Source organism: Bos taurus, chromosome 11 (genome assembly GCF_002263795.3).
Source record: "Bos taurus isolate L1 Dominette 01449 registration number 42190680 breed Hereford chromosome 11, ARS-UCD2.0, whole genome shotgun sequence".
Classification (NCBI taxonomy): Eukaryota; Metazoa; Chordata; class Mammalia; order Artiodactyla; family Bovidae; genus Bos; species Bos taurus.
In genome coordinates, this window is record NC_037338.1 from 98,149,275 (window position 1) to 98,160,910 (window position 11,636).

The 11,636-nt window shown below is 57.8% G+C and overlaps 1 protein-coding gene across 1 annotated transcript; it reads left to right on the forward strand.

Moving 5' to 3' along the window:
- Window positions 1-143: 143 nt before the first annotated feature.
- On the forward strand, window positions 144-9,174 carry SLC2A8 (solute carrier family 2 member 8; the record flags this gene model as incomplete). The annotated part of the gene is given in 10 exon segments (NM_201528.1): window positions 144-294; window positions 390-552; window positions 807-1,013; window positions 2,838-2,937; window positions 4,369-4,568; window positions 5,286-5,429; window positions 5,528-5,636; window positions 6,366-6,539; window positions 6,888-7,033; window positions 8,568-9,174. Coding segments are annotated over 10 exon segments (1,437 nt in total). The 5' UTR covers window positions 144-238.
- Between the last annotated feature and the right edge of the window lie 2,462 nt (window positions 9,175-11,636).

The following is an 11,636-nucleotide window of genomic DNA, read 5'->3' on the forward strand; positions in this document are numbered from 1 at the left end:
CCAGTGAGAGACCCCTCAGGCTCTTTCCTTCCATTGGTCCGCTTTCACTTGAAGGGCGGCACCTAGAGCAGAAGCTAACCCCGCCTTGCGTTCCCATTGGCTGCTCCCTTACCCCGGCCTGGAGCCGCTCCTCACCGTCTGTTGGTTGCCCTGGCTGAAACGCCGGTGCTGGCCGCACTCGCGGGACCCGTGGCAGTTCAAGGCGTCAGAGCCCTAAAAGCAAGCGTTGATCGCGGACATGACGCCTGAGGACCAAGAGGAGACCCAGCCGCTCCTACGGCCGCCCGGCGGCAGGTGAGCGGTAGGGGGAACCCGGGTCCGCTGGCGCGGCCTCACTCCATCCGCTGCGCCCAGGCCTTGCGGCTCACCGACCGCCCCTGTCTCCGCAGCGCTCCCCGCGGCCGCCGCGTCTTCCTCGCTGCCTTCGCCGCTGCCCTGGGACCGCTCAGCTTCGGCTTCGCCCTCGGCTACAGCTCCCCGGCCATCCCGAGCCTGAGGCGCGCCGCGCCCCCGGCCCCGCACCTCGACGAAGACGCAGCCTCCTGGTTCGGGGTGAGGCCTCGGGCTCACCCTCCTGCCCTCCTGGGACCCTACTTCGCCCACCCCTAAGACGTGTGCCAGGACCCTCCCCGCGCTGCCTGGCTTCGGGCGGGCACGGAGACCCTCCGCCGAGTATGTCCCGGCTCCCCTGAGAGGGGTCGCCCATCTCCCCTGCCCCCGCAGCGGCTGAGGGTGGGGTGGAGGGCGAGGTTGGGCCGCGGGCCCCCGGCGCCCCCTCCCTCAGCCGGCGGTCTCCCCGCCCCCAGGCCATCGTGACCCTGGGCGCCGCGGCCGGGGGCGTGCTGGGCGGCTGGCTCCTGGACCGCGCGGGGCGCAAGCTGAGCCTAGTCCTCTGCGCCTTGCCCTTCGTGGCCGGCTTCGCCGTCATCACCGCGGCTCAGAACCTGTGGATGCTGCTCGGAGGCCGCCTGCTCACCGGCCTGGCCTGCGGCATTGCCTCGCTCGTGGCCCCGGTGAGTGTGTTTCCCCCCAGTCTGGCGCCCTGGGACCCAGGGGAAGGGGCCGAACTCGGGGCCTGATTCTCTCCCTGGCTGCGGCCTCTTGAGTGCCTGACACCATGCCCCTCCCCTGCTCCATCTTCCTTACACTCCCATGGGGCCTTGGAAAGAACTGTTGTTATCCATCCCTGGTTACAGATGAAGCTTAAAGGAACGTGAAGTGAAAGTCGCTCAGTCGTGTCGGACTCTTTGCGACCCCATGGACTGTAGTCCATGGAATTCTCCAGGCCAGAATGCTGGAGTGGGTAGCCTTTCCCTTCTCCAAAGGGATCTTCCCAACCCAGGGATCGAACTCAGGTCTCCCTCATTGCAGGCAGATTGTTTACCAGCTGAGCCACAAGTCCTTGGTTTAAGCACAAAGTCAGTGGTGATGCTACTTCTTGAACCCTGGGTGGTGGCACTTAACAGGGCCTCTCTTTGGCTCTACAAATGAAGTGCCCTCTGTGGATGGTCAACAGAAGCCTCGCACGATGGCTTAGATCCCCCTTGGCCTTCAGACCAGTGGCTACAGTTCAGCAGGAAAATCCCACTGTGGTTTGTCCCAAGGGGCAGAGACTGTTGGGACATGGTGCGCCCCTTCACTGCTCAGAAAGCGGCCCTCCAGGCGTTCCCCCTGCTCCTCTCTCACCACCTCCTGACCCAGCACTGCCCAGGCTGCCTTTGGAGCTGGACACGTCTGGGTGAAACTGCAGCCCTGGGCAGAGCACCTCTGTGAGCCCTTAAGGTGGGAATGACGGTGTTAGCTCAGGCCATGCCTACACAAGAGCCTACACACACAGCCCTGGCCCTGGCATGGCCGGTGGAAGGACTTGGACCCTGGCAGCTGGGATTGCTGGGTGTCCTGTGACCTGCTCCTGGTCGTGGGCTTGAGTGGTCCACCACCACCCACACCCTAACCAATCAAGACTAAAAGCAGTAGCTCAGAATCCCTCCCTTTGCACCTACCATTCATTTCAACTGCATCTGCTGGATAATAGGCAGCAGCTAGGTTGGATTTTATATCTGGATTTTTTTGGTGTTTTTTTTTTACTGCGCAAAAACACACCTGACTTAGTCGTGGACATAAGATATGGAATAACACAGAAGCGTGGGCAAGCGCTTTCTGGCTCCTGAGCCCAGAGGAAGCTGTGGCAGTCACTGGTGGTGACTGAGGCAGAGAGTTCCTGCTTTCACTCCAAGGGCACCACCCAAAGTGTGGTCCTTGGGTCAGCAGCTGTGTGTCTCCTGGAGGTGGTTAGACAGGCGGAATTGTGGGCCCACCACACATCTGTTGTTGTTTAGTTGCCAAGTCTCGTATCTGACTCTTTGTGACCCCACAGACTATATCACACCAGGCTCCTCTGTCCGTGGGATTTCCCAGGGAGGAATACTGGAGTGGGTTGCCATTTTCTTCTCCAGGGGTGCTTCCCCACCCAGGGATGGAGCCTGTATCTCCTGCGTGGCAGGTAGATTCTCTACCACTGGGCCACCAGGGAAGCTCTACACACCTACTATGTTAGAATTTGCTTTTTGTCAAGGGTATACAATTAAATGAAAGTGTGAAAAGCTCTGTGCCACCCCCCCCCCCCCACACACACACACAGTGTCCACATATGTACCCTTCAAACATGTGCTGTGGATTACATGGTGGGGAGCTCTGATGTCCAGGCACCTGCAGTTAGGGGTCCCCTGGGCCTGCAAGTACCCCAGTCGAGACTCTCCTCAGCTCTGAATGGCTGAGACTTTTCAGTTTTAAGAACTCCTGGACCCCATGTACACTCTCGTCTTAATTACCAACAGGTCTATATCTCTGAAATTGCCTACCCTGAGGTGCGAGGGCTGCTCGGCTCCTGTGTGCAGCTGATGGTAGTCACAGGCATCCTCCTAGCCTACCTGGCAGGTATGGTTTTCTTATTATCTCTTGTGACTGTTCATGGATGTTTGACTATCTTACAGATGTAGAAACTGAAGTTCAGAGAGGTCAGGGGACTTGCCCAAGGTCACACAGCCACTGCCCAAGATGCCACCTTCCCAGACCACTTCCCTGAGAACCCTGGGTCGTGTGGGTCTTGAGACAGTATTCTGAGGAGAGCTGGAGAAGGTGATGTCCTCATCTCCCCAGAGCAGAAGCCCATTCTAGGAGTGTAGGGAGGGCTGACGAGTTAGAGCAGTAGCTCCCTGTGCGGTGACCAGCTAGGATTCTGGGGCTGGAAGGAAAGTCTTTAGCCTAAGAGCTTGGAGGGCGCAAATGTGTGTCTCCCTCAGAATCAGTACTGGATTTGCAGCCTGAAGGCGGCAGGTTCCAGAGAACCCGAGGGTCAGCTGGAGCCAGCATGAGGAAGCTTCCAGAAGCAAGAGGAAGCTTCCAGAGGCACCCTGGAATGAACTGGGGTAGAGGAAAGGCAGGCTTCATATCTGACAGCCCTGGATTAGGGGAATATGCCACTTATTAGCTGTGTGACCTTGGCCTAGTCAACTGCCCCTGGGAGCCTCAGGTTCCCTGTCTTCACGTGGAGATTAACTTTACCTAGTCCAAGGCTGCTGAGGGATTAAATTAACTGATGCTGTAAAAAGTGCCCAGCAGCAGGCCCCGATAAGAATTGTCAAAGGATGGCCTGAGAACCATGTGGGAATGGGGGTTTGGGGCCAGATGGGCAGTGGCGGGGCCCGGGGCATGTGTCCTCTGGTTCCTCAGAGTGGACAACATGCAGGTCCGTGGTCTTTCCTTTCTGCCCACTTAGCATCCTGACTGTCATTCAGAGTCCTGGCCGCAGTCTAGCTGCCTTGTGGGGCCAGCAGTGTCCGAAAGCCACTGTGTAGACACTGATACTCAGGGTCACGTGGGTGTAGTTACATCTATAGGATTTCCTCCAAGTCATCATAAGCCACACTTTAACTGCTCAGCTTCTATGAGTTCTGATTGACGTTTTTCAGTGAAAAATGCCCCCTTCCTCTCTGTCCCCCTTCTTCCCGGAGGAGCCAGCCTTGCCTGCTTCTCAGTCCATCCACCGGGTGGAGGCCTGTGCACACATGGTCTCTTGCCGCCCCTCCCTGTCAGACCCCTGGTGCCGTATATCACGTATATCTCAGCAGTACAGAGCGAGCACCTTTGTTTAGTGGCTGCATAAACCTTCACTGATATACGCCCCCCCGCCTCGTTTCCACACTTAGCAATAAAACGACAACATCAATGACAAACCCTGGGGAGTCCTGCAAAGACACTAGGGTCCCCACCTTTGAGCAGAGTCCCTGGGTTGGCAGGAGGCAGGCGCTCCCCGAGAAGATCCGGGCTGGCTCACACCACTCTGACATCTCTCCACCCCACCCTCAGGCTGGGTGCTCGAGTGGCGCTGGCTGGCCGTGCTGGGCTGTGTGGCCCCCTCCTTCATGCTGCTGCTCATGTGTTTCATGCCTGAGACCCCTCGCTTCCTGCTGTCTCAGCACAAGCACCAGGAGGCCATGGCCGCCATGCAGTTCCTGTGGGGCTATGCCCAGGGTTGGGAGGAGCCTCCCCTTGGGGCTCAGCACCAGGTGAGGGGCTGGGAGCCAGCGCGCGGGGAGGGGGACCCGGGAGAATCGCCCCTGAGGTCAACACAGAGCGGCACCGCAGCTCCACACGTGTGTGCTCACACACGTACACACGAGGGCCCGTGGACTTGGGAGTGATGTCCTGTGGACCACTACTTGGCCAGACCCAAGTCTGAGCCCCAATCTCCCTGTCCCTGGAAGAGAAGGGCTGGGCCATGTCAGAGGAGAATGCAGGTGGGGACTGGAGGACTCGGAATTTTGAAACAGGGAGCTGTAGGGCCAGGGAGAATGTTGAGTCTCTGCCTCTTACCTGCTGTGTGACCGTCCCATCTTTAACCTGAGTTTCTTCCCTGGTAAAGTGGGGTCATAGCACGTGCCTGGCGGTGGTGGTAAGGATCAATGGGGCCAGGGAAGGTACTTGGCCCAGACCCAGACCCAAGGCTGGTAGGACTTGGGAACCCTGGGTTCTCTGCTCATAGAGCATCTCCGTGGATCCCCCAGCAAATCAGGAAGGGACATGAGGAGGGGAGGATCCTGTCACCTTACTAATGGGGAGGCTACAGTGATGCTGGGACCTGAAGCAGAGGCTACAGGTGGGGCTGGGACAAAATGCAGAGGCTCCCTCGCTCCAGCAGGCCCCAGGATGGGAGGGAGCTCAGAGCCGGGGTGCCCTTAGGAGAAGTAAAGAGAAGCCCTGATGCCCGGTGTCCATCTGAGCAGGACTTCCACGTGGCCCAGCTGCGGCGTCCTGGTGTCTACAAGCCCTTCATCATCGGCATCTCCCTGATGGCCTTCCAGCAGCTGTCAGGCGTCAATGCCGTCATGTTCTACGCGGAGACCATCTTTGAGGAGGCTAAGTTCAAGGTAAAGAGGCCTCTACGCCGGCCTGCCTCACCCGGAGACAGTGTGGGTGGGGCCCGGTCCCAGGGTGTCTGCCTGACCCTCCTGGCCTGTCTCCCCAGGACAGCAGCCTGGCCTCAGTCGTCGTGGGCGTCATCCAGGTGCTGTTCACTGCCACGGCGGCCCTGATCATGGACAGAGCTGGGCGAAGGCTGCTCTTGACCTTGTCAGGTAAGGCCCCACGGGATGGCTCTGCCCTCTGCAGGACTGGAGGCCCAGGCCAGCCTCCCACCACAGGCTGGAGGGCCGTTGCTGAGGTCACCACGTTGTGGAGGAGAACAAGGGCTGAGTGTCCCCAAGGGCACGGGCAGGACTTCAGGGGAGCACTGGCTCCAGGCCAGGCCTGCGCTCACTGCTCTGCTGCGGCATGCCTTGACCTCGGCAGAACCTAGGAGTAGGCCCCTCCAGGGCCCGGTTAACAGTGAGGAAACTGACGGCCTGGGGGTGAAGAGGCCCTGAAGCCTGGGCCCGCTCTGGGCAAGTAACTACCTGAGCCGGCTTCCCCTCTGAAACGGAGGTGGAGGTGGTGGCAGGCCAAGGCGAGGATCAGCACACAATGTGAGGGAGGCTCCTCGTGGGCATCTGGGCCCTCGGTGCTGCTGGGGAAGTGGGCCTGGCTGCTGGTGGTTGCTCCTTCTTCCTCAAAGCCAGGGAGGGTCTGCTTCCAGAAGCTTCTTGGGGTTGACTGAGTTGTGAGGGCCAAGCTGGGACTGGGAGGGCCAGGCTGGGGCGAGGGTGCCCCGGTGGGGCTCCGCTCACTGCCCCTCATGGAGGAGCCCAGGCCGCCTGCTGGGGACACCATGCACTGACCGCCAGTCCCCTGACAGCTCCGTGCCCAGGCTGTGGTCTGCCGCCTCGTGCCCTGCCACTGCCCTGCCGACCGCTGCCCTCCACCCGCAGGTGTGGTCATGGTGTTCAGCACCAGCGCCTTTGGTGCCTACTTCAAGCTGACCGAGGGCGGCCCCAGCAACTCCTCCCACGTGGACCTCCCGGCGCTCATCTCCATGGAGGCCGCCGATACCAACGTGGGGCTGGCCTGGCTGGCAGTGGGCAGCATGTGCCTCTTCATCGCCGGTGAGTGGGGTGCTGAGGGGAGGTTGAGGGGGCCACCCTGTCGCTGCCAGGTTCCCGTGGCTCCCAGGAGTCCCGGCCTGCTCAGCCTTACCCCTGGGTTTACAGCTCTGACCGTGTGCCGGGCACCGGCTCAGCCCCCCTCTGCTCCTTTCACGTCATCCCCACAAGTGCCCTCCGAGCAGGCCCCGTTCCTGTGCTGTTCTGTAGAGCCAAGGCCTGATGTGTCAGGAGTGAGGGGAGTGACCTGAGTCCCCAGGCTGAATCCGGGCCCCACTTTAGCCTGGGCGGTCTTCGGCGAGCCGAGCACCGCCCGGCCCCGTGGACCTGAGGCCTTTCCTGCCCTTGCAGGCTTCGCTGTGGGCTGGGGGCCCATCCCGTGGCTCCTCATGTCTGAGATCTTCCCTCTGCATGTCAAGGGCGTGGCCACCGGCGTCTGCGTCCTCACCAACTGGTTCATGGCCTTTCTGGTGACCAAAGAGTTCAGCAGTCTCATGGTGAGTGCAGGCCCTGACGGGCTCCCCCTGCCACAGCGGCAGAAAAGTGCTTTTCAGAATTACTCTTGTGACAGACTCGGGGTTGGCGGCCTTGCCTGCAGGCTGAAGCCCCACCAGCCTGCGACCCCATCCTAGTTGGGGGTGCAGGGAAGCAGACGGGCTGGGGCAGTCAAGGAACCCAGGCTGTCTGGGGACGACTGGGGAGCCTCCCGGCTGTCGAGGTGGAAGGACAGCAGGACTGACCTCCCCCCTGGACTCTGGGGACTTTGGGAAGCAAGGCTGCGTGAGAACCTCCACCTTTGGAGTCAGCAGGCCTGGCCCGTCCCCACCTTGGCCACTTCCTGCTGTGTGACCTTGAGTGTGCTGCTTCCCTTTCTCTGATCCAGCTTCCTTGGCTCAAAGCGGAGAAGGGGGACAGTGCCTCCCTCTTAGAGCTGATGGGAGCATCAGTTCGGTTCTACATTTTGCCACCAGCTGGCAGATGGGCTGATGCACACATGGTCCCAGCCTCAAGGCCTCCGGTCCAATGCGGGCAGCGCTCTGGTGCAGACAGTCAAGCCGTCTGTTCAGTCGTTCTCCCCCCGCTCCCCCCAGGGCTCCTGGTACCTGCCACGTCCAGGCCTGTTTAGGGCGCCAGAGCAGCAGTGAATGAGATGGACAGGGACCCGTTTCTGACAAGGGCTGGCACGACAGTGGCCAGTGGTGGGACGATGAACCACCAGCAGGCTGGGCTGGGGCAAGAGGAGGCCAGTCATGATTGGCGTGAATGCTTGGGGCTGGTCGGGACCCCGCAGGGCCTGCACTGCTCCAGGGAGCTCATCAGGAAGACCAGAGCAAAACCCTGGAGAGGAGGTGACTTCCAGGAGCTTGGAGGGGACCGACAGTCAAGGAGGGGATGGCGGCAAGGGACCTAAGAGTGATCTGGCCATCACTGAGAGGCCAAGAAAAAGGCTTCAAGGAGGGAGAGGCGGGGTGGCCAGGTGCCCGAGGCAGAGGAGCTGGAAGCGGGCGGCCTTTGCTTCTGGCAGCTGGGATGACACAGGGGCTGGGTGGGGAGGGTGCACCGCCTGTGACCCCGGGCCACTGCTGCCTCTCCCCTCTGCTCATGGGTCCTGAGTATCCCCATGTGTGCACACGGCCCCATCACCACCCCTGAGAGCTCACCCATTTCCTCTGGCACCAAGGAGAGAGACTCCTAAGGCTGCAGGGACCACAGAGGGCAGGGCCAGACCAAGTGGAGAGGGAAGTCTCTAGGCCCTGGAGTCGGACCCTGGGGATGGGAGGCCAGCTGTCACTTGATGGTGGGCCTCTGACCTGGGGGCAGTCACTTTGTCACAGTGAGCTCAGTGTCCCCACCGCACACCATCCACACGCTTGGACAGTGCTCAGCTGGGCTTCTGGACAGCCCACCAGGCCCTCCTCCACATCCCTGAGCCTGGGTGTGGCGGGGTGGGGCCTCGGCTCCTGGGCCCAGGAGGGCTCCTGACCCAGGAGGGCTCCCGAGTCATTTCACGCCTCGCCCCTGTCCTCGCAGGAGGTGCTCAGGCCCTACGGTGCCTTCTGGCTGGCCTCTGCCTTCTGCATCTTCGGTGTCCTTTTCACTCTGGCCTGTGTCCCTGAGACCAAAGGGAAGACTTTGGAGCAAATCACAGCCCATTTTGAGGGGCGATGACAGCTTCTTCCTGTGAGTGACTGCCCGTCCTTGCTGGACCAGCTTTCAGCCTTGGAGGGGATGGAGCCTACCTGTGACTCCAAACCGAGCCTCAGCTGGGAGCCTGGAACCCCTGGCTGTCCCCAGGGAGTCAGGAGCCAGGACAGCAGCCCCTCGGAGCCTTGTCCTCTGGGGTCCCTCCCTCCTGCCCAGTGAAGCGTGGGGACAAGGTTCCCAGCTGCTGGGTCCAGTTTCTACTGCTGCCCTGTGATTTGGGAGAAGGAACATCTCGGAGACGCTTCACTGTCCTGTGGTCAGTCCTCCACATGCCGGCTCCATCATGACATGAACGTGACAGCGGAGGAGGGGGGCTCTTGGTTCCTGGTTTTCGGACACGCTTTGGCAACTGGGTGATGGCCTGTGGTTTCTCCTGTCATGTGGCTGCAGTATCAGGGAGGAACTTTGCCAAATAAATATTTGACTCAGAAAATCAGGTCATGAGCTCTTTGTGTGGGCTGCAGTCAAGAAGGGCATTTTCTTGCCCCTTCCATAAAAGCAGGCCTCCCATGAACTGAGTCTTGCCAAGAACATCTGTGGATCAGCTTCCTCGTGGTCAGCCAGGCTTGCCTTTGGCACTTGGAGGTCATTTCTGACTCCTTCCTCGGGTTCAGCCCCCTGAACCATTAGTCAGCAAATTTGATTGAGTTCCTCCTGCAGAAAAATATTCCTCTCTTCATATTAACTTTAATGGAGCCAGAAGTCTTTTTCAAATTACTTATATTGTCTGTTGTATAATACACGTTTATTATAGGAAAATTAGAAAACACTGATTTCTTTAATATAATTATTTTTATAGCAGTTAACCATCTGCTAGGCACTATTCTATATTAACTACTTTATTCAGATAAATAAAAAAAATTCACACCTGCACCTTTCCAAACAGAACCGCTGTTTAGAATTTGGTTCTGTCTTTAAAGATCTCTCCCCCGACATACACTCTTTCCAGAATCACTACACACAAGGGGTCTTTTTGTTCCAGAACCTGTTTTATTCCCTTTATTCAGGTTGTGCAGCCCCCATCATGTGCCCATCTTGACACATTAAGTTTAAATGAGACCAAATGAGACTGGAGAGAAGGGCAATGGAAGCGTGGAGTGGTCCAGGGCAGAGCAGTGGAGAGAGCTGAACAAGTCACTTAACCTCCCTTAACCTCAGTTTATCCATCTGTAAAATGGGCACAATGATGCTACCTCCCTTGTGGGATTGTTACGAGGATGAAAGGAGATGATCATGTAAAGCACTTAGATGCGAGGATGGCACTGAATAAGTGCTCAAATCAGTTTCATGTGGTGGTGGTGAGACCGTGCGGGTGAGGGTAGGAGGCTGTGGTGGAGATGAGAAGAAAAGCGGCATATGAGGCTCAAAGGATGCTTCATAGGAGAATATTTGAAGTCTTTGTAAGTTTTTCTCTTTATTTTTTACCCTATTCCCTCAGCAACCTCTGATTGCTACAAGCACCTTCTTACAGTACCAAGGACTATGGACACACGCACTCTTCAGAGGTCCCCTTACATTCCTTGAGGCCTTCCCATGACAGCACGAGATGCTTCAGGGACTAAGGCAGCCCCAGCTGACAGTCCTGTATCTGCCACAGGAACCTAGTCCAGGACCATCCGGCACACGTCCATAGAGAAGTGGGGCAGGATGAAATGTCCCCAGAGGACAGGTGCAGAAGAAGCTGTGCTTTACCTAGCCTGGGATAGAAAAGTGTGCTGCCAGCCAACATCCATCCCATCACCCACTAGCACCCCCAGAACAATTTTCAGGAGGATCCTGGCTTTTAAGAACCTAAGGCAAGAAATTCCCTAACGCCATGCAGTGGACACAGCAGAATCGACATCACTGCCAATAAAGGTCCATGTAGTCAAAGCTATGATGTGAGAGTTGGACTATAAGGAAAGCTGAATGCCGAAGAACTGATGCTTTTGAACTGTGGTGTTGGAAAAGACTCTTGAGAGTCCTTTGGACTGCAAGGAGATCCAACCAGTCCATCCTAAAGGAAATGAATCCTGAATGTTCATTGGAAGGACTGATGTTGAAGCTGAAACTCCAATCCTGTGGCCACCTGATGTGAAGAGCTGACTCTTGAAAAGACTCTGATGCTGGGGAAAAGTGAAGGCGAGAGGAGAAGGGGACAACAGAGGATGAGATGGTTGAATGGCATCACCGACTCTATGGACATGAGTGAGTAAACTCCGGGAGTTGGTGATGGTCAGGGAGCCTTGGCATGCTGCAGTCCATGGGGTTGCAAAGAGTCAGACACGACTGAGCAATGACTGATGATTTTTCCAGTAGTCATGAATGGATGTGAGAGTTTGATCATTAAGAAAGCTGAGCGCCAAAGAACTGATGCTTTCAAAGTGTGATGTTGGAGAAGACTCTTGAGAGTCCTTTGGGCAGCAAGGAGACCAAACCAGTTAGTCCTAAAGGAAATCAATCCTGAGTATTCATTAGGACTGATGCTGAAGCTGAAGACCTAATACTGTGGCTGGCTACCTGATGTGAAGAGCGGACTCACTGGAAAAGACCCTGATGCTGGGACAGATTTGAGGGCAGGAGAAGGGGGGCAACAGGATGAGATGGCTCGATGGCATCACCGACTCAATGGACTTGACCTTGAGCCAACTCCAGGAGATAGTGAAGAACAGGGAAGCCTGGCGTCCTGCAGTCCATGGGATCCCAAAGAGTCAGGCAGGACTGAGCGACTAAACAGAGACCTGAAGCACTCTGCTACCTCCCAGTGGCCACAGGTGGGTTTGCAAGACTAAGGCAGGAAACCCTCTGCTACCCCCCAGTGGCTATTAGGGGTTTAGCACCTACTTAGCCTCTGGCATGGGCAGAACACATCAGCTAGAAGAGTCCATTAGCCCAGAAATGCAGGCAGCCTCTGGA